Source organism: Curcuma longa, chromosome 1, assembly GCF_044706935.1.
Source record: "Curcuma longa cultivar G26 ecotype Majalengka, Jawa Barat chromosome 1, ITB_CL_G26_1.1, whole genome shotgun sequence".
Lineage (NCBI taxonomy): Eukaryota > Viridiplantae > Streptophyta > Magnoliopsida > Zingiberales > Zingiberaceae > Curcuma > Curcuma longa.
Genome location: NC_133861.1, coordinates 17,171,392 through 17,194,879, shown reverse-complemented (window position 1 = coordinate 17,194,879; position 23,488 = coordinate 17,171,392). Strand labels below are relative to the sequence as shown.

Genomic DNA, 23,488 nt, shown 5'->3' with positions numbered 1-23,488 from the left:
GTTTTTTTCAATCTCAATAGTAGGGACTAAAATTTTATTCAGAAATTAGGACAAACCTTGCTCATGTGATAGTTTGATACTTCATTATTGTCTATGATAATATTATCTTAGTTATTGCACATAAATGTTTTTCTTTGTTTGGTTGTTTATTTTATTTATTTTTCTATGTATTGCATATTTGACATTTGTGAATTGGGTGATAGGGAGTCTCTCAAATATTGTCATGAAAAATCATGATCTCCCACTTTTAATTATTACATGAAGATGATTAAGTATATTTAAGCTTGTCTTCAAGTTCTAATTCATAACATTCATCTTTATTAAATACAGAAAGAAATTCAAAGGATGATTGAGAAGTTATGATTCTTTGATAATGCTATTTTTCTTGATTGACTTCAATCTTTTCTTCTTTCTAATGTAATCGATAATATAATATTGATTCTGAGCTATGATTTCGTAAATAGAAGTTCCCAAATGTCGAACCATATTTTTCAACGTACTATAAAGGTACCTCCTATAATTGGATTGCCAATTTGCCTTGATTACATTAACAGAGTTAATGTAGATATATATTCATAGTTGTATTCAATTCAAACTGAACTTAGCAAAATATTCAGTTTCATATCATTTGATTTAATTTAAGAATTATGGTTCAAAAAAATAATATTAAGTTTATTTGATTTTCTTTCATTTAGTTTGTGCAGTTGAATGTCCTAACCGATCCTCTAAATCCAAGACGTTTATAATGCAAACATATGACGTAAGAATTTGTGGTATTATTATTTTAAAAAATAAAATTTATACGATGGAATTTTGCTTTTCTTCTACTGTTAGAAATGATAATTGTTGTTTATTGCATAGACAAACACGGATCTTATTATAATACCCGTGGTTCAACTATTTCAAATTACAACACTGATATGTTGCAATTGCATTCGTTAATAAGCATTTCCACTAAGATATTATATTCCTCCCGAAAAGCGGAATACATCTACCAGTAGTTCTCGACACATCTCTAGGGGATAGTCGGATCACTCAAAATAACGTCACTAGGTGAATGCAATGTAGAAAGCGACAAATCCTTCAACATAAAACAAAGAGATGTTGAATTTGCACGAGGAACAAAATGATACGCTGCAAAAGATATATAAAACTAAAAGGTGATGAACTTAAAAAAAGAAAAGAAGCACAAAGAATGTTGCATTCGGTTGTTCTCACCGCAAAAAAAAAAAAAAAAAAAAAAAAAAAAAAATATATATATATATATATATATATATATATATATATATATATATATATATATATATATATATACGTGTAGTTTTCAGCACGTCTTTTACATGGCCTTCATAGACAAAGGCAACCACTACAGCTAAAACCATCCCATTTTACAAACCCAATTGCTAAATATGTGAAACGTATAGCAAAGGTAGGAAGGGAAATAAACACAATGCAAAAACTGAAAAGATAACAAACTATACCCTTGTATGCGCCCCCCTACTAAGTTACACTGAACCAAAGACAGAAATCTAACAGAAGGCCTGATGGAGCAAAACCTATTGAGTTATAGTAAAAAGAGGGTGAGCCGTTACAAGAACTCAAGATCAAGCATCAATTCTCTATGTATTTTCTCCCAGATGGCCATGGCACTCGGACCAAAAATATTTTGGTTAAAAGCCTCTTCACTCTACCTCACCTTTGCTGCTTTTATCTTAAGAATATGCAGTTCATTCTCCCCTATCCATGAATCGGCAAGGTGACAGCATGGGATGCCATGGTAGGATATTCTGACGACTTTTTCAATTATAAATTTTCACCGGCTTCTCAAATGTGTGACGGTTCTGCATGAGAATATAGGTAAATAAGAATAGTGAACAAAATCCAGTAGAATTTGCCTAATTGTTGGGAAGTGTACAAATTAATTGAAAGGTTGATAGTGAGTTTGAATGGAAAAGGCAAAATTACCTGATTAGTTGTGTAAGCTCTTTTTGGAGCAGTGTCTGAATGCTCTAAACCAAGATACTGTTCCCAGGCTCCATAAATATCTCTTCTCTGCACCCACCAATTAATTCATGCTACAGAGATTGACAACACAAGAAACACCAAAAACAAATATACCTGAAATCTGTTGGATACTACATCTGAATCCTGAAGGTATTCAGGGCGACCAAGTGAAATAAAAGCAAACTTCCACTGATTGAACAAAAGAATTGTCAGATTCAATGAATATAAACACAGACAGTAATAACAAAGTAAACTAGTAAATTTGACAGGAATTCAATTTTATGCAAGACATGATAAGGAACACTGCTACGTAAGAAATCCTGATATTTACAAAGCTAAATATTACATCAGACAGTGCATTTTATAATAAAGGAAGATGCAATATAAACGAGCATCAAATCACTAAAGTAACAAGAGAAGTACCTTTGAAAATTCGTCATCTGGAACTTGCAGTTTCTTCTGAATGCATATCTTGACATTGGCTAAAGTTTCACCTTCCTTAATGACCAAGAAGAAAGGCTCTCCAAAATTCTGAACTTGCTGCAAAGAGACAAAAAACGTGAAGTTCTTAGGGAAGTTTGTCTTCACATGATATATAGAGGTAACAAGTAATCATGGATCTGTATAATAATGCAATTAGCTAGCTACACTAGTTTTTGGGGCAATCCTTTAAGGTATATAATAAAGCAATTGGAAATATGTCTCTATCAGTGCAAAGAGAGTAAAGCATGTGGGCATCTACACAAGGCAATTAAGTAAGAATGGGAAAAAGTTTCAGTACAGCTAAAAGAAATCACACAAGAATTTGTTGACAGAGAATATAAAACACACCAGATGGAAATTATTACCAAAAGATAAATGCATCTATTTTATTCAATGCTGCAAAAAATAGCACAAGTCAAACACATTATACTACCATTTGGTTCTGATTAGGATCTCTATTAAAATGGTAAACATGAATCAAGCGATCCTGAGGCCCAAGGTTTTTCTCTTCTTCTGGAATCTGCAAGGAGAATACCCAATCGATCATAAGATACCATTAAATTACAACATTTGACACAAAATTGCACAAGTTTGCCTTGAAAAGGATAGGTCTCCTAACAGAGATGAAACAACACAATAGAGCACGTAAACAATAAACTTCAGATAAATGTAAAAATATCCCCAATACAAACTCACCTCCTCCGCACGCAAAGTCCAGTACTGATCATTAATGTTCTCAATCTTCTCACCAGGAGGAAAGATCTGCATGGATTAAAAGTAAGATGAAGGTTAAAATGCCAAACAGTTAGACAAGAGAGGAATTCTAAGTTTATGTAGAATATTAGCTTCATGTCCAATAGGATAGAATTTGACTTTGAATTATCTATTAATGAGCCAAAGGAATTCATACAAGCACGTCCTCAGTTTTAATGCACATGTCACATACAAGTTTTCGCTAAATTAAAATCAGGCACGTTAGTGTTTATCTCAAGACTTAATAGATGAAGCAGAGCTGACATCAGGCTTTTAGGGATCACATCCCAAACAGAAAGTCGTTATTAATTGTATAAGCTTCTTTCTCTTCCCTTAAGAGTGATAATGACAAAATGGGTACCTTGTAAATTTTGTGATAGAAAACTTCAAGCAACCGGAGTTCAGCATCAGGGCGAGAGAGCTCAACCTAATATATAGAAAATAAGCATTAGAAGTGGTAAAACACTGATAAAGAAGCAGCAAAATATGGTCAATTATAAACCCAAGGTAAAAACTTGAATATTTAAGAATAAAAAACAAAGTACACCAGGAACGAAGTTACCTTGGCCTTTAGGTCATTGATTACATCAGCCACAGTGCTATTTTTCGGAAGTCGAATGCTGTGAATTGCCACCTAAAAATAAAACATCTAAATTACAAGAAAATTTAACAAAACAAGGAAATATAAAGAATAGAAGGATCAAGCCAACCTCCTCTTTTGTGGCATGGTGGAATGCTACTTTTAGAGTATTTAAACCTTGCAATTCAGGAAGAGGAATATCCAATATCTCATAATACAATATATCAGATGTCTGCGGCAATTAAACTAGCATCCATTAATTCACTAAATTTACAATAAACAATAAGCTTCTAGGTAAATTATTGAAAAAATAACAATAAAACCTGGTTATAATGAACCAGCATGTCTGAAAGATGTTCCACACCACGGTATTTAATTGGTTGTGGTTTAGGCTGCTGAGAATAGCAGTTATGAGATGTAAGGCGAATTTTTGTGGGATCATCTAGACCAAGATGGCGTGCAACTCTTTCAACAACATCATCATATGTAAAGAGTTTAGATCTGAACCGATACCATATGAGGGAAAAGGTTAGTAAAATAACTTAGCCAGATAAGTGTTAAAGAGTATTTTTCTCAAAACTTACAGTTCCAAGGAAAAATCTTCCTCCTTTGGCTTCTCCAAGGATCGAAAATGAACAACCTATAACAAAAAATTATGCAAGCCTTGAGTACATGCCTCTCAAACCGCGGGTAGGGAAGAAAACAATGTGGAATTTAGAAAATGAAATCAAATCAAACTGGCGACCAAGAGTTAGCCAAACTCACACTAAGTGAGCACTTGACCATCACATTCTCTCTTTGAAATTTAGATGGAAAGATTTTCATAGAAAAAATTGTACAGCTTTCCACCCTTGCTTTCCTCATTTTTCTTCCAAGTAAATGACTGTAGTTTCCACCATCTCTTTTCTTCTCTCTTCTTCCATTCCATCCAATTTAAAGAACTAAATATGGGAAACTTGACCTTCATTTTCTTTAATCAGGAAATCTGACTAAACAAAGTGACTCATGGATTAAAACTTTTGATTGCACCACCAAGTACAGGTGGAACATAGTAGTTCGATTCAAATTTTCCACATGTTTACAATCTTTCTAGAAGCAACAAATTTTAGTTAAAAATAAGTAGATTCTTCTTAAGATTATGACAAAATATTTGGGGGTAAAGAAAAAATAAAAGAAATGCTACACCCTCAATTATCAGATTTACAAAATGTGTATAGGAGAAGTAAAGAATCTGCAGGATGCATCTCAACTTTAATTCTTCCCATCACAAAGTTTCCTCTAGAAAACATTCCCCCTTGAACTTCAGCCATGGTTTTGAAACGTATCTGCCTGGGTAAGCATTACATAAAAGGCTAGCATTATTCAATAAATTTGTCTTCTTAGGGTTTTCCAGATAGCTCTAGTGGAAAAGGCTACAAGTCTCCAGATGGAATTACATGATGAAGCATTCTAGGAATGGCATTTACTAAAGTTGAGGAAGACAGACCTGGCGGTTACGAACATATTCCAAGAAAGAGAGAACACCAGGATACTGAAATTGATCTCTATTTGCTGATGTTAAAGCTTTTTGATAACAAATGATATCTCCATCTTCAAGCTACATTCAATGAACAAGATAAGAGAAGTGGAATTACAGGAGAAATGTAAAAGAACCATGTATCTATATATATACCTGGCTTGATTTGAAAGAAATCCTCTTATCGATGTGTTCACACATAACATTTGATTCGAACTTTATTCCCTATAGATTGTAGCAGAGCGAAATTAGATCCTTATCTTGTATTAATATAAGACATGTAAGTAGATTTTCAAGATCCTTTGTTAACAACAAGTTAGATTCCTCTGTTTAATTAATACAATAAGACATCTATATGAGAGTCTTAACGCAAGAGAAAAATGATAGCTTTCAATAAGCTACTTCTGGGACAGTTCTAAACCGGAACCTAGGATATCAACTTGGATTATTTATGAAAATAATATCAACTTTCTTTGTCCGAACTGTAATCAACAGCTAAAAAAAACCAAGTTCCTTCTCTTGTCTCTTGTCTCTTGTCAACAATTAGTTTGGCCAATTCCCACCTTGTAACATGAAAAACATTGGAAACTGAATATTAAGCATAATGAAAATTTTGAAAACCTTTAAATGGCAGATAGCTTGTGAAAAGAATTTACAATTCATCATTTCTTTTATTATTTTGCTAATAAAAAATAATGTTTTAACAAAATATGAGGTCAGATTGATGTTGAACAGAATATTTAAATAATGATCACTTTAACACATGATTAGAACTTCAAGATCATGTAATTCCAACTTAATATTTGTCTCAAGTATTAAGAGTGTAGTTGATATCTACTCTGCATTGATTCTTTATCCCTAGCTATGAAGAACCTATTTATAAACCCAAAATACTGAGTTAAAGAGCTGAAGGAATCCATTGGCTCCATTGCAAGTAAACCACACCTCATAAAGTTCAATTTCTTCATTTGGAGGAAATTCGGCCATTTCAATCAATTTTGAGAGTATGTCAATTGGTTTCCCAAGAGCCTTCACAAACAGCCTTCCTACAAATCTACAAACACAAAAGAAGAATAAATAAAACATTAAGAAGAAGATTGGCCCATAATAAGATTCTCTTCCATTATATATTTTTGAGGATTTCAGATCAGAAACTACTTCGATAGCAAAGGCATAGCAGCCTGTGTAAACGGTAAAAACTCCTGAATTCCACATTGGCAGGAATTTTTTGCCCCAAACTACTCTTTCAGAAGAAATCAGGTAAACTCATAATCAAAATAATTGAGAAGGAATAAAGCATACCTCAGATCTTCTTTTTCAGGGTCATAGAGCTTGAAGAAAAGCAGTATATCCTCCTTCGTTTTTAGTGGTGGAGGAAGAGGGTGAAGATCCTAGGTCACCACAATTGATCAAAAAATTGTGTCAGGCAATATGAAAAGGACATGAAGCTTTTGCTGAAAAATATCTTCACCTTTATTATAGATTATGAGTACAAAATGCAGAATGTCAAAAAGGGAACAACCCAATATGAGTGGGTTGCACAAGGGTGTGAAAATGGATTTACCGGTCCAAGCTCTACTTCCAAGAAAAGCTTCAATTCAGCATTATGTGCCTTATTTGAAACCTCCCTAAGCTGTCCAACCTATACATGTTTATAGAAATAAGGCAAGCAACTGTTTTATACTAGGGATCATCCATGATATATATGCAATAAACAGAAAATAGTATCAATCAATATTAATTTGTACACAAAAGGACCACATGGAAGTACATTCGATCAAGATGACATGAACAAATGTTTTTTAAAAATTGGAGCAATTTATGGGGCACAAAATCTATCAAAAGATGGAATATACGATCTGGAATTGGATAAAGAATTATAAAAGCAAACTGGAGGTTTCAACTTCAATATCATTAAACTATGTACGACATTCACTCATGTTCAGCAAGTACTTCAGGTCTGGATGAGGCTACTCAAACTCCTTGGCATTCACTCTTTTTTTTTGGCAATTCACTTAACACATGCAAAAAAGGAACTAACTCTATTAATTTCTGTAGAAGCCCAAGGAGCCCATTCCAACCCAAAATGGCAAGGCATTTAGGTGAAGTTCCTTGAATAGTTAAGCAACACCAAGATGATCTCGCTTACCAATGCAATACCAAAGGGAGGAGTTCTTTGCTCTCTCCATGACCCCTCAATCCCCACATCATTAGAGGTGAGGGACAGACTCAGATACCATGTTGAGGTTGAGTGAATAAATTCCATCTCAAATTAACGAGTCACTGTGAAGGACACCCACTTATGATATCAGACATTATAGAGCATCCTAATAGTAGCTCCAATAGATCCCTTGGCCCATCGAGGGCTGAAATACATGTGAAAGCCCAACGAAACCCATTCCAATCCAAAACACCAAGATACTAAGGTGGAGATCCCTGTTCAAGAAAATCTCAACAAAGCACAAGCAAATAGGTACATTGATTTTCATGTTCACTTGGCTGAGGAACAGTCAGGCAATCTAACATAGGTGCAATATCTTGATAAAAATTGCCGTAATAAACAGTATCTTTTAGTTCCATGTTTTACAGTGAACATTTTGAAACAAAAATGGACAGAGAACTCACGGACTGAGCTTCTTCCTGAGGCAATAAAGGCCGATTGGGTCGATATGTGTGGTTTTGTCGCTTGGCCCACAACCAGAACCGCTGAAACTGCACTGGAATGCCAAATTCTATAGCCACCTCCTCCTGCCAATGAAATTGTTGATGTAGAGATTAAGAAATTTGCAGGCCAATAAACAAGCAATACAATGATATAGGTAGATTATGTATAATGCAGAACCTGGGTCAGTTAAACCGATATTAAAGGTGTTCAAACAAGAATTGTGGGTTCTAAGTCAAGTAACTGTCATGCATATGGCTGATCTGAAAATGCATATGAATGTGAGAATTTTACAAGGTGCACCAAACCAAAAAATTCAAAAACTGAATCCTCTTTTAGTATAGTACATCTATATCATTTTTTAAGATGATCCATGAATATTACTAATTCATGTTGCTCCTGTCTTTTCCTCCATACAAAATAGAATAGCTATTTTGTATTTTCAATCCCCAACATTTGAAACATCTTCTAACAGAACTATAATTTCATATCATCATCATTATTTGAAGGAACTACTTTGGATTGGGAGAACCAAAATTTGAAATCTCATTTTGTGCTAAGAACTGATCCCCGGCCAGAACAACACAATGTCATGCCATACCAGGGTAAGATGACACAGTTTCAAAGGCACTAATGAGAAGAAAGAGAAGAAAATGAAGGTGGTGAGGAGTAAAGGGGAGAAGAGGAGGGATAAGACTTCAGTGTAAAAATTACCTAGCCGATCACTTTTTTCTACCAGTCCATGAGACCATGAATGATGTCGGAAAAGTCACAATCATCCCTCAATTCACTCAAGTCGAAGTCAAAGTCAAAGTCATTCCATTATTCCATTAATTTGACTGAAGTCTCCGTGCATGATTCTGACATCATTCGTCTCTGTGCATGATTCTGACATCATTCGTCAATGCCAGATCAATTACAAGAAAAAAAACGATGCCCAGTCATTTTGTCATTCACAGGTCATGGCTACAGAACAAGGGCTGGGGTGACATTGGCTTGGGCAAAGGATGAGCTTGCAGCTTGCTTGCAGGTAAAGGATGTGCTTGCAGCTCACTTGCAGACAATGGATGCGCTTGTGGCTCAATGCGTACGGACACACAGATGAAGGATGAGCTTCCGACGAAGCATCTGCTTGCGCACTTAGGATTTCAAACCTTGCATGTTGGTTGGCATGTGAAACAAAAAATTTCACCAATGACTTATGGGGATAGAATGAAATTTGAAACGCTGGGCAAAACTATAGTTTCACATAAAAATATTGAAAAATACTCATTGCTTTAATTATTATTAAAGATAGGACGAGATGAAATATTTCATATTGCAATAACACAGCATAAAACTTATAATAAAATAAGCCGTTAAGATAATATATAATTATGTGTATGTCATGATCTTGTGAAAACCTACTGGTTACTTCCATTTGATCAACTAGCTTGATCACCTTTTTACCTTAAAATGGTTGAATGGCAGTTGTTTTTGGATGCGAAAGCTCCGAACTTTGTCGTGGTCTACAAGATCAAAAAATATTTCCCTTCCGATTTGTTCTGCCAAATCCTCATTCCGAGCTACCTACAAGGGAAAAACATACTTATAATGCAGGAAAAGAAACAAAAGATATCTCAGTACACTGGAACCCTACATCAAACCTTTATGATAGTGTAAAGGTGGGCCTCAGCTTTCTCTTTCTTTTTGTGCTCCTTCTCTTCTTGTTCTTTCTTTAGTCTAACCTGTGGGTATTAATCTGTGAATACCAGAGATATTTGACTACCATATAACTAACGAATCTCATCAACTTACTCTGAGATGCTCAGCAATGTCTTTCTCATCCACATTACACATAATTTTCTCCTTATCACTTTCACGAATGTACACAAGCATATAAGCATTTGAATCTTTAGTAAATTTAAATGGAGTATTGTTGAAGCCAGGATTTGTCTGGGGTAACTTCAAAACAAAATTGTAAAAGGCAGAAGCAGCATAAGAAGGGTTGCAATGAGAGACATTAGCATTAAACAAAATTGTGGTTATTTTTCAAACCTCCTCTTCGCCACCATACTGCTCCTCCAGTGCCCTTTTTGCATCTTCCTTAGTTACCCTCTCATCATCAAACTTAAACCTGTGATGAAATTTAGCTTAAGTTCACATAGTTTATAAAAGAACTAACTAATAGTATGTAGTTTGCCCATATAGTTTAGGTAAGAAAACATGAACTCTAATTTAAACATTGAGTAAAAAAACGACTCCATTAAATTTCAGAGTGAAACATAATTCATTCTAGAAACTTCACAATGAATAGTCAATTCAGAAAAAGAAGCAATTGACTTTCTACACTTGGGTAAGACTAATTAACTAGATAAAGGAATGCTCATAAGCTTATCAAATAATAGTTGCAAACAAATAGCTTAACAATGGCATGTAATCACAACATTGAAGGCTTTTGTCTCGTTAACAATAGTAACCAACAGATACTGGGAACAAAAGCGAAGTACAATAAGTAACCATCACAGGATATTTCCAAATAACAAGAACTCACAGCCTCATACATATAATCATAGTGAAGCAAAAGAAGAAAATTCAAATAGTATTATGCTTGAGACAATAGGAAATACACCCTTAGAAATGGCCAAATGAAGTCCATAACTAAGAGGCTGACAGCATCTCATAGTGAAGGATGTCAAAATATAAATGTGATTACTTCATGTCTCAATTCTCAACCTAATCATCCCACTCTGTGCGACTAGTATAATGAATGACATTTGGTACTGCTTAAGGGTTAATTCATATTTTCATTACATATTGATATACCTAACAACAGTGTTCTATAAGGTACAGGTATAAGGTTCAATACCACTGATCTGATAGAGTTGGTCGTATGAAAGCATAATAATGTCCACCATGCACCCCACCACTGTGAACAAGAATGCTGCAAGCCAAGAGAAGAAACAAATAATAAATCATTTGAAATCAGCTAATATTAATTAGTTCATATTAGACACTTGCAGAGAAAGACAACTAAGCCAATGATCAAATAATCCATTAGGTAATTATGGTAACAGTTTTGCAACTTTAAACAGGCAGGTATGAGCTGAGTTTGGTCAAATTGCCCGACTTAGATTTATTACAGTAGTTATATCTTATAAGACATCAATGCCGCTACATGCTAAAATTCTTTTCGCTAATCTTACCCTCCCAGTTTGGATGTTGAGGCTATATTATAACCTTGCAGCAACAACCACACTGATTTTGCTAGTCACCAAGACCAAGTTGTATTAAATTATTAACTATGACCCATCTTTGTATGTCATCCTTTAGTTTTCCTTTATTTCTTTAGAACCATTCATAATTTAGTATGGTAACAATAGTCTTATTAGAATTAAGATAACAAAGTCAATGTGGATATAAAGTGCAGCATCATTCTCCAATGTAGCATGAAATGATTAATCTACTTAATTGGCTGGTGAATTTTTCCAATTCATCATGGAACGTTCATGAAATCCAAAGATATAAACTATGAATTCAGTCTCTTAATTTCATTGGTATAATGTAGGATCATTATTTGTTTTATATATACATGTTCAAGAGTCTAATGAGCAATTTAAATAACTAAATACGAAGCAAAAGTATTTTTTTCCACTATGATAGGAAAATACATATTTGTCTTGCATGGTTAATAATCAACTTTGAGATTTACATAGTTGAGATGCATACTCGTGATGAATTTGATGACAAAAGGGATCAATATTCTTGCAAAACAATTATCCAAATAAGTTGTGAATTTAACACTTAAACTATATGCCTCTTTGGGGGACAGTTTTCTTCTGACCAAGGTTTAAAATATCAAGTCGTGCCGAGGTTTCGATCCCGGACCGGAACGATACAGTTTTGGTACTGTATTGTACCGTGTTGATATAGTTTCGGTATTTTTAAAATATAAAATATATTAATTAAAATAAAAAATTTAATCTAAATATTTAAAAATAAATAATAAAATATTTTTTAAAAATAATAAGATAATTTTATAGATTTTAATAAAGCCTATTTAAATTATCCTCAACTATAACTAGGAATTGATTATTAAAATCTCATTAAACCCTAAGTTTAAAAAAAACAAAATAAAAATCGTAACTGGCCACACGTGCAGCCCGCGCGACACCTCCGATGGCGTCACCGGGCCCGGGCGGCGCCTCCGGTGGCATCGCCGAGCTCGGGCGGCGCCTTCGGTGGCGTCGCCAAGCCCGGGCTACGCCTCCGGAGGCGTCTCCCGACCGAAACCCCTGTGTTGGTGTTGTGCCGATGTCGGTATGTTGGCAAAACGAAATTTTTCGCCGGTGTCGCGCAATACGGCTAGAGATTTCAATCCATGCTTCTGGCAATGAATAACTGAAAATTATATTGTGGTACAGAATGACAGATAGTTAATTAAATGACTCTTCAATTACATATATGGAGAAATTCATAATGATTTGACCACTCAAATATTTTAATCTTTAAACACGCATTGATTGCAATTTCAACAGATTTTTATCTATCAGAAACAATTTTAATGATATTGTCATTTTGAATTATATCAGATTAGTATTTCATAATCCTCCAAACCTAGTAATTTTTGCCCCAACTGTCTCTTAGGTCCAGAATGTGTCATTTCTTATATCTAGTTCCCTTTTAAAAATGAGAAATTACCTGTGAAGAGTATAGAGGTTACAAACCCTCCTGTCTGCATCAGGAGAAAGATATCTACCATTATCTCTATCAAGGTCCAACTGAAGTGGAAACTCATACCGATCATTTATCTGCATTCCGATGGATGATTAATTACAAATATAAGGGAAAAACTACACATACTATATGAAGTCATGTAATTAGTTCTTCAAGCTCAAAGTAGATCAATATATGTATTAAGCCATTTTACTATAGCATTTCGAGCTCAAAGTCTGAATCAAAATATGAATCATGTTGATGATCTCAACTCAAGTAAATGTTATTGACTCAATTATGCTGTGATAGAATGTATCCTATAATTGTCAAGGACAAAGATGTGATATTGAAGAATAATGGCTAGGATGAATCTATCACTGAATGAAACCATACTAATAGATGTATCTGAAACTAGATCATCTGCCTTTTGAAGGAGATAAAGTTTATCGCCCTTGAATATTTCAGTATTAACACCAAAAACTGAGCTAAACACCAAGAGTGTGTGCCAAGCTTCGAGGTGGAAATAGAGATTTACTTTTATTAACTTACTGGGTCACATTAAGTAGATGATACAATCTTGCAGGCTATGTTCCCATAGAGCCAATGTCCCACACATATGTGACCAAAAGAATATAAACAAACTGGAATGAGAGGAATGATTTACAAAACATCTGAATACTATTTTGCAACTGAAATAGTTGTGCAAATATAACAAAGAAGCGGAAGAATAAAAGTGAAACATCAAATTTATGTAGGGGCTCATCGAGGCCTAAAAATATGGTTTATAAACCTCTCTTTCAAAACCATTGTTGTGGTGTTATCTCATTTCATAATCTTAAGCAAAATTTTCATCTATGATCTAGTCAGAGATGATATTTCAAACAACATCACAAATATTCATTTTGCAATCAAAATAAATTTTTAAAAAAACCAACATTTGATGCTTTGCTAGCCAGCCAACCTCCCAAGTTCCAAATATTAGATAAGAGAAAGACTTTTTCATCATGGTACTGATAAATTTTTAGGAACTGAAGGAGAACTAGAAAAGCTATAATAAGCTACACATTAAAAGAAACCTGCATGAATGAGTCATAGTGTCAACCGCTCACTGACCTTCACCATTGTATCTCGCATGAAATCATATTCGAATCGCTTGAGTTGGAGTTGTAAAACTGGTGGGAAATCAATGAACAGAACACCTTTCTTAGCATCCTGAGAGAACATAATTATAGAGATGAAAGTAAATCCTGAGTCTAATAGAACCACCCAATTATAAATAAATAAGGTATCGTCATAAAAGAATGTATAAGCGTTAATGGTTCCATTTTCTAAATGCAGAGGACAATATGTTATATCCATAGTTTTTTCTAGATCCCTTAAGTTCCAAATTTAGTTTTTTTAGATTCTTAAATTCCAAATTAACAAATATCAAGCACTCATTGATAACAAGCAAAGAAAATCCATTAGACAAGCATACATAAGAGGAAAACAAGCAAACAATCAGTGAAGCCAGCATTAGGTATTATGCACTATCATTTACAGCTCTAATGACAATTATGCAGCGGTAGCTGATAGGACACTATCAGTTTGCTGCAGACATGTACTTCCACATCATAGACTAATACATCAAGTGCAAAAATTGAGATCATAACTACATAAGCCACTACAAAGAAAATGCCAAGGTGGTAAGCAAATGTTACAACACTTAACCTGATCATAAAGCAGGATGAAACAAGATATGACAGAATAATCTAAAACTAATAACTCAAAAGGAATGACACACTTGTTGTGTTTTTCTTTCTAAAGGTGCAATAGACTCTTAACTCAAGTTCTAAGGAAAATGAAGAGTGAAAGAACAATTACTTCTCCATGCAGGTACAGGATTGATTTAAACTAACCAAGGGCAAAAGGATCCATAAAAAAGATCTGCATTTAAGTTCAACATACCTGTAACCCATGGTTTTCTGCTTGATATTTATTATCCCCCTCAAGCCGCTCTACCTCAACATACTTATCAAATGAAGCATAAACATCACGGCAACCCTTTACATCTAGCTGCAGATCTATATAAAATACAACCAAGAAATAATTAAAATAAAAATATATCCAAAAGTTGCAAAAGTCATACATACCATAGAATGACTCTTTTCTAGTGGATTTGTAGTCCACATTAATGCATTCGATATAGTTCATGTGATGTCCTTCAAACAAATGCTGAATTGTGCCCTCAACCACAGTACCCTATGTCAATATTTAAAGTACAACAAATTTAATGAATGAAATAGACCAATGTCAATATAAATCCTTAGCAATTTTCAAACCTTCATCTTATCTTCCAGTTTTTCACATAGAACCCTGTTGAGTTCTTGGACATCATGTTGCATAAAAGAATCATATGTGTCCCAACCAAAAGATTTCGTCAATTCCTTTGTAGCAACACTGTTGTCACTATATTGAAGTTTATAAAAAAGACTCTGCAGAGCCAGGGGAATGCTCCCAGAGGGCATATCATTCTCTATAGTCGGCATATGATAAACAGCCTCGAAATAAGATTTAGGATCATTCACTAAGTATATCGATACTAGAACTAAATGAACATTCAGCTCTACCTTTCTGAAGTATGGAATGTGATACAGAGTCTGTAAAAGAGAGTTCATGTAACAAGTAGCTCCTTGGTTCTTAAGGCCAACATAACCTGTTTCCAGGGGCGGAGCCAGGATTTTTATCGAGGGGGGGCCATTTTTTAGAGGGCATGCATGGGACAAGTCTCGGAATGCCTGTGGAGTCCAATTCACTAGTGATGCTAGAGTGTCATATCAGAACTCACCTGTGCTTTTCAAAAAAAATGATAAATCTCAATCAGTCTTATGGACTCAATCCCTGGGGGTGGCCGGCCCGGTCCTACGGAAATTTTCCACAGACCACCAGGGTAAATCGAAAAGCGCATACGGTAGCTAATCTAGATGCCTAGCATCCTTTAATTGCGTTCCCCGTTTAGAGGAAAATTCTTGCAAATACGCCGTAATTGGAGATCGAACCGCGGGTCCCTGAGTCACAACCCGGATATGCTTTTCAGATTTACCTGGTGGTTAATATGTGGGATCAGACTATTCATCTTCCAATTAATCGGATTGTAAAATCCAGAGATCTCAATTAAAATAATAATAATAATAATATACCAACCGGGCCTATTAATGTATAGATTAAGCCCAAATGCAATAGGCATGCATGCCTATTATATTCCACATGCAGCTTGCATCTGTTTTAGAGCATGCATGGGACAAGTTGGTGGACACGAGAGATACCCACAACCAATTCCACATATTCTTTTTCACTCGAGCAATTATAGGCAGTACCTTCATTTCATCTCCTCAAACAATTATAGCTAGGATTTTTGCCGAGGGGCAGGGGGGGCGACCGCCCCCAGGCGCCCCCTGTGGCTCCGCCCATGCCTGTTTCCTTTTTTGAGTCATAACTCCAGTAATCTACAACCTTACGGACAGTAACTTCAGCTTCGATTACACATGAATCGTTAACAAGATATCCTCTACTTGGATCATAGAGTTCACTTAGAGACATAAATGAAGTAAAACCCCAGTCACTTTCTCGTCCATTAAATTGATGCTGTGTATCTGCAAATAGTAAAAAATAAATAAATAAAGGAGAAGGTCAGCGTCAAAATACTGAAAGATATTTATAACTATAGCAGACAGAAGTCATAGTTGTATCAGCATGTGAAACTCAAAAGATACAAATGTCGAAATGCATATGTATGTGAGAAGTAGCAGTTCTGACAAGCTTAGAAATGAACATTCTAGAAATCTCCACACAACTTCAATCAACAAGAAAAGTATGCTCATCCACAGAAAGCCCTTAGTGTTGTCACATTGTCAAAAAAAAAAAAAAAAAAAAAAAAAAAACACGAGGATCTTCTTAACTGCAGATAGAGTTTAGTAATCTAATGACACTTAGTTGGCAAACAACCACTCAGCTCACACACTCACAGATAGAAAAAAAACTGAGTCACCCATCTGTTCTAGAATAAATGTCAGAAATCTGTAGAGACTTCAGTAGTAGAATCATATGATTTCTGATTCATATCTTAACAATATGTTACAATTCACATACAAATTAATATGGTTCTTATATATGAATTGGAACTTAAAGAATTATACAATTCGTTTGGTTGAATATAATCCAAAATAATTCTTATTTTATATAATTCAAAAAGTCATCAAAAGTTTAATCTAACCAACTAAAAGTAAATGTAATTCATTAAGAAATAAATTGAACACAATAAACTAAAAATTAAACTTAATTTATTATAAAACAATTAAGCAAAAATGGATTTTATATTATATGATAGAAGCATAAAGCTCCAACAAAGTAGAATCTCGAAGTCAAAGATGACATAGAAGAAAAAAGTGTCGTGACTTAAAAATCATTGCATTTCTAATTTGTCTCCAATTTAATAATACCAGTTTTTTCTATATCAAAAGCATTTGACCAGAAAGTTTCCTAATGAAATAAACAATAATTTATATATTGTCATCTAGATTAATGAAAATCAACTTACTCCATCTATTGTATTATACTGCTAAATGAGATATTGAAGCTATCAAAACTATATGAAATTTAACTTTTTTAATTTTTTTTATTTGAATCTTATGATTCACAATTTGGTGTGATTCCCAATTTGACAATTCACAAAAATGATTTACGATATGAATCCCAATTTAACAACCTTTGATACAACAATAGATAATGAGGGAGAGAATATTTCTAGTAGCAGACATGCAAGTGGTGGGAATCTTAAAATAGCTATAGGCAGTTTGTTTCTGAATTCAAAATGTGCTGTCTAACACATAGTTAAGCAAACATTGAGGATATCGACCTGAGAATTCAGGACTCTGTATTTTCTACAACTCATCTATCAAACTATTTGCAATATTTAAATATCAAAAAAATAAATAATATGACTTGATCTTACAAATGAAACTAACTTCTGAATTATCATATTATCAGAATATTTTGATCTCTGCATCATGTTATCTTTAACAATTGTTTTCTTAATTATTCAAATGAAACTAATAATCAATGTGTCACAATTGTCAGAATACTTCAATCTCTGGATCATGTTATCTTTGACAGTTGCTTTCTATAACTTATGTTTCAAGTTGTGCACTTGATTCCACACAATATCAGACTCTCATGCCTGCCTCTTTGCAACAAAATTGATGCATAAAAATGACTAAACATGAAGAGATGATGAGGTACCTTTTCTTATTGTGTACTTCCCATGAATTTGATTGACAACTGCAAGAGCGAATTGTGCAAATCTATTCCAGCCATATGGTAAGGTAGCTGAATCAGCAACATCAAGGTATATAGACAGGTGGTCAACATTATTTCCCTTGGGAAAAATCAACACTCGCCTGTGACAGCGAAATCAAACATGAATCTTCAAACCCCTCAATTATTTTTCACCGACTAAGACAAATCGTGCACACTTAGGGAACAGAGACGCAGTGTACACTAAATGTATCAGCTTACCACTTGTATCCGCCGACAAAGAACGTGTCAGAGTAGAGCTTCTTGGTGTTCAACCTAGAGAAGTTCTCAATTGACCACCTATATTTGAACGTAGGAGGATCCTCCAACTCATGATTCTCAGGTGCAGTTGCTGGCTCGGATGATATAACTATAACGATAACGAATGGGACTTAGAAAAAACACATAAAAATCAAAACCCTAAATTCAGTAAGCTAGACGCAATACGAAGCAGAGAGAGCAATTTCATTCTCCAATCATCAGAAACGTGGAACAGCTATCTTGAAATCAAAAACATCAACTAAAAAACAACAACAGTCACCTTCCATCGGCTGGGGCCCCTCCGTGAACTCCTGATGTGGAACCAGCATCTCCTCGTCCTCTTGCTGCTGCAAAAACCAAGGCACACAAATCAGAGCTCAGATCCATCAAAAACCGCCACGCTTCGATCAAAAAGGCCCCCTAGTAGACGCAAGAAGGGGGTCAATGGGCATCCCAGTTTGACCCGATTCACGGGGCAAATACCGCCCCGCCCACCAAACCCTAGAACTCATGCGAACCGCGCTGGAGAGGGCGAGATCGCCAATTCGAAAGTACAGCCCCATCTCGAAGTAAAGAATCGACAACTAGGGTGAATGAGCGGAGACAAGTGTTGGAAGAAGCGTACGTCGAGAGGGGGCGGCGTCATCATAGTCATGAGCGGGCGGTCTCTGCTGCGGCAGGGAAGATCCGGCCCAGGGCGGAGGGGCGGAGGAGAGAATTGAGGGGGAGGAGAGAGAAAGGGGGGGAAAGGAGAGAGCCAGGGGTGAGAGGAAGAGCCTTCCGACGAGACCGAAGCATGAATTTGGATCACCGTCGACGGCCGAAGAGGTTTTGTAAGATGGCCGAGTGTCCCGCATGAAATTACGCGGGCCCACGAACCAAACTCGTGCCACCGTACTAGTCCGGGTGCGAACCATAGTTGGGTATGCATCTGCGTCAGCTGCAGAGTGGTGGCCGCGGGACCCACAACTCCCTCCTCTTAAGGGTCGGATCAGTTCAACTAGGTTATTAATTTGTATTTAGCTGGTTGAAATGCCCTCCCCCCCCCCCCTAAATGAGAATTGAAATTGACCCAGCCCTTTTCCACAAGGATATGATATTATCAATTTTAGATTCACGCTTTCATAATTTTATTTTTAAATTTTATCCAAAAAATCTCATACCACTGAAATATTTTTTATCTTATAACTTAAATATCTTTTCTATGTATTTTCAATATAAAATTTGATTGTATTTCAACACATCCACCTCCTAAATTAATTGAATTTAGATACCAAGATTATAAAAAAATAACGATAATAATTTAAGAAAGAAAGAAGGAATCCACTCAGGCACGCCGTTGACCACGACTGCAGAAAAGTCGAGTCTTTCTTTTATATAGACTGGAATAGCTATGCTTCTTCCACGTTGACTCGAAGGAGATTCTAACTTCAATTCATAGAACAAGAAACAGATCAATGATATCATGCCACCTCGACATAGAGGATTTGGAATTTTGAAATGGACGAATCTGCAAATTGCTGGATTAAGGGGGAAAAATAATTTTTGTTTATGAGGTGGGCATGCAAACCGAGCAAATTTAACATTGTAATATACCGAGCAAGATGACGTCGGGCCACGCAAAAATAAACTTATAAAGAAATTGCAGCAAAAAATATTAAGCATTGTACAATAAGACGATCAGAGTGAACAAACAAAAAATGAGATTGAAAAAAGAAACATATAAGATCCAAATACATATTATTATCTCACCTTTTTGCTATAATAAAAAATCAACAGAAGGCTTCTTTCCCCCTAGCTTCCGGGTTGATGCATCTTTCCTTACTTCCACAAAAAACCAACAACGAGTTTTTCCTTTTCCAGTTTGATTGGTAAAATAGCGTTTCCAACTGTCAATCACACGGCAAGAAATTATCTGGAGCATCGGCAAAAATGCCAAGATACGACTATGGACATGCAACAGCATACATGTGCCTTCGAATGATCGTCTGAATCCTTATATAGGAATCTAAGACAACAGCAGCATTAAAAATTGGCAGTAGACGACCATAGCGGCTCCCCCACGGAGGCAAGGTCGTCAAGCTGACAACTGCTGCCGCAAAGCAGGGCACAATTGAGAAGCAATGACCATTCATGTTCCATCGATCAATGACAGCTACCAATGGTGGCGGTGCTTTTGTGGATGCTGCCGACTGCATAGCCGAGCTGAGACTGCTGCAGAGCTAGACCAAGACAAACTCAAAGAAACACCAAACAGCGATGTGATCCCAATTCAAGAGACTGCTGCAGACCAAGCACCTCACTATTCCAGTTGCACCTCAATTATGTGGATTGATGCAATCTTGTATAAGCCAAAGCTTCTAAGAATAGGAGTGTAATGACAATTTGCACATCATCTAAAGTAGTACAACCAATGATGAAAGCCATAAAGGAGAAAGTGCTGCAGAGTCCAACCACAAGAGGAATAAGTCAGACATATCATAAACAGTTTTCATTTGTTTTCCAGTCAGAGAAAAACATCAGCCTATACCTTATGGAATAATGGCTAGTTTCTAATCACCAATAGTCAAGGCAGGAGCATTTTCCTTCCTTCAAATGATGAAATCTGCTCCCATCTCTCACAATAATCTCTCTATTGAACACCTTAGTGACCAACTTGCTAAACTCATGACAATCCCCACAAACTCTCAAATTTTTCACAATTCGAATAGGATAACCCGCTTCAACCACCATGAAACCAAAAGCAATTGCCAATCTTTCACTATGCTCCTTGATCGCAAGGACCTTCTCCTCATCAGCAATATCATGCAATATAGCTGATACATCAGGTCGATAACCAGCATCTCTCAATCTTGTTACAATCATTTCAAGTGTCTTTTGGATTTCTGGAGAATCTTTATGCTGTTTATCTCCTGCCACAAACTTATGCACTTTCCCATGAGCCTCAATCAAGCTCCAACCAGCAATTTTGTTTGTTCCTCGGTTAGACATCAATCGTCGAACGTTGATAACATCTTCCCATTTCCTTGCCTTGGCATACATACCAGCCAAAAGAACATAGTGACCATCATGTCCTGGCTCTAGATCAATCAATTTGTTCCCTATGCGGATGCCTAATTCTACCATCCCATGTACCTTGCAAGCCCCCAACAAAATGCCCCATAACACAGGATCAGGAGGGATGGTCATTCCTTCAATCAACTCAACAGCTTCAGACACAAGACCAGCACGGCCCAAAAGATCAACAAGGCAACCATAGTGTTCCATCTCTGGCTCAATACCATATTCTTCTACCATTAACTTAAAGTAACGGCGACCTTCATCAACTAAACCAGCACGGCTGCATGCATTTAGAACCCCAACAAACGTCACCCGTGTAGGGACAAATCCCCTATCTATAAATTGGTGGAACAGTTTGACTGCCTCATTTCCTAGACCATGTGTTGCTAATCCACAAATCATCGTGTTCCATGAAAACACATCCTTCCCCTTCATCTCATTAAAGATCTTTCTTGACAGCTCTATGCACCCACATTTTGCATACATGTCCACCAAGGAAGTGCCAAGTGCAACAGTCAGTGGGAAATTCATTGACCTAATAGTCGAATGAATGAACTTGCCAATCTCCAGCAGTCCCAGTTGTGAGGATGCCGAGAGAACTGTCACCAAAATGGCCTCATTCGCCCTCAACCCCTTTGCGATCAACTCCCTAAACAATTCCAAACCCTTCTCCAAGGCCCCATTTTGAACATACCCCATAATCATAGTGCTCCAAGAAATTACGTCTCTCTCAGGCATTTTCTCGAACACCTTCTCTGAAACATCCACCCGTCCGGCCCGAGCATACCCTGCCAGTATAGCATTCCAAGAAACAAGATCACGTTGGGCTGGGAGCTCATCAAAAACTCGTCTTGCATAATCCAACGCGCTACAAGATCCGTAAAAGCTTATGAACGCGTTCCGCACATACAAATCATGGTCAAGCCCACACTTGACTGCCTGACTGTGCAACTGGGCGCCTTCGCCGATGATCGGGTATCGGCTGCACGCCTGCAGGAGGAAAGGGAAAGTGTAATTGTTCGTCGGGATTCCGGTACGGCGCATGCGAGAGTAGAAACGGAAAGCGTCAAGGGCGGTGGCGGCGGCATCGTCTTCGGAGCGGGCGAGGCAACGAAGGAGGTTGTTGCTGGCGAAGACGTTGGGGCGGTCGATGCCGGCAAAGAGGGTGCGGTAGTAGCGCGAAGGGGCAGAGGGTGAGAGGGCGGCGCAGACGGCGAGGAGGCGGGCGAGCGAGGCCCGGTGGGCAGCGAAGCCGAGGACGACAAGTCGGGCGTGGGCTTGCAGGAGGTGGGAGAGGGAGGGAGACGGCGGGAGACTGGAGAGGACGCGTTCGGGGCGGCGAAGGCCGGCATCGGAGAGGGAGGGGGCGGGGGAGAGGGAGAGGATCGGGCGCCGGGGTTTCAAGCCAATGATAAATGGCGGTGGCCGAATCCGCATCAAGAAACCCGAAATAGACAGTCTTCTGCCGAGCGATTGACCAATCCTTTATATAGAAAATAGAAGTACATGTGCTTCAATTTTATAAAATCCGGCAAAAGTGGAATTCATCACGATCAATTTCATAATTATTTATGTAAAAATAAATTAAAAAATTACAGGTAACTAAACATAAGTATTTCATACATTCAAATATAGTTAAAATTGGAGTTAAACTCATCTCCGAATGAGTTAAACAAATTAAATTTCCCTTCAATTTCAAATTATATTGGATATATTATCATTGCCACTCAGAAATATGCTAACTATTAGGAGTTGTATTTTTAATGGACATATTCACATAATAAGTTTGTTTGATTAACCTATAATTTGAGTTAGAATTCTGTTGAATATTTTATAATCAACATATTTTAGAATAATTTAAAAGAATTTGATTTTATATGTATATATATATATATATATATATATATATATATATCAAAAGAAGGATATGGACATAATCTAACTTTTCTCAACTAGACCAAAAAAGGCTCAAAATAAAATTTCCTCAAGTAAAAACTCAAAATTGAATCAATCGAAACAAGTTCAAGTGTTTTTTTTTTATTTTCCTTTTTCAAGCTAAACCACTCAAAATAACAAAACGAAACAATTTATTTAGACCAGCGTACGTAGAGACGGGAATTTAACTTAACATATTGATCGCATT

The 23,488-nt window shown here is 36.3% G+C and overlaps 2 protein-coding genes across 3 annotated transcripts; both read right to left on the bottom strand.

The window, feature by feature from the left end:
- Positions 1–1,297: 1,297 nt before the first annotated feature.
- On the bottom strand, positions 1,298–19,092 carry LOC141838802 (ubiquitin C-terminal hydrolase 13-like). Of its 2 annotated transcripts, XM_074726396.1 has the most exons (33): positions 18,911–19,092; positions 18,566–18,632; positions 18,247–18,394; positions 17,971–18,128; positions 16,146–16,325; positions 15,303–15,388; positions 15,015–15,233; positions 14,826–14,934; positions 14,641–14,756; positions 13,807–13,905; positions 12,679–12,788; positions 10,847–10,921; positions 10,036–10,114; positions 9,796–9,942; positions 9,645–9,725; positions 9,448–9,567; positions 7,962–8,084; positions 6,901–6,978; positions 6,639–6,727; positions 6,282–6,390; positions 5,493–5,561; positions 5,307–5,417; positions 4,405–4,460; positions 4,144–4,321; positions 3,951–4,052; positions 3,803–3,874; positions 3,602–3,667; positions 3,184–3,249; positions 2,921–3,007; positions 2,428–2,544; positions 2,119–2,193; positions 1,966–2,052; positions 1,298–1,841 (listed from the first exon to the last, which is right to left on the bottom strand). In XM_074726396.1, exons 1-33 carry the CDS (start codon positions 18,938–18,940, stop codon positions 1,800–1,802), a joined length of 3,351 nt encoding a protein of 1,116 aa, XP_074582497.1. In that variant the 5' UTR covers positions 18,941–19,092; the 3' UTR covers positions 1,298–1,799. The 2 variants fall into 2 exon arrangements, with proteins under 2 accessions (XP_074582497.1, XP_074582488.1); XM_074726387.1 differs by lacking the exons at positions 16,146–16,325; positions 17,971–18,128; positions 18,247–18,394; positions 18,566–18,632; positions 18,911–19,092 and having other exon boundaries at positions 15,015–15,208; positions 15,303–15,368.
- A 1,205-nt stretch (positions 19,093–20,297) lies between these two features.
- LOC141825111 (pentatricopeptide repeat-containing protein At3g62890-like) lies at positions 20,298–22,970 on the bottom strand. The gene is made up of 2 exons (XM_074712506.1): positions 22,942–22,970; positions 20,298–22,828 (listed from the first exon to the last, which is right to left on the bottom strand). The coding sequence occupies exons 1-2, from the start codon at positions 22,968–22,970 to the stop codon at positions 20,842–20,844; spliced, it is 2,016 nt and encodes a 671-aa protein (XP_074568607.1). The 3' UTR covers positions 20,298–20,841.
- Between the last annotated feature and the right edge of the window lie 518 nt (positions 22,971–23,488).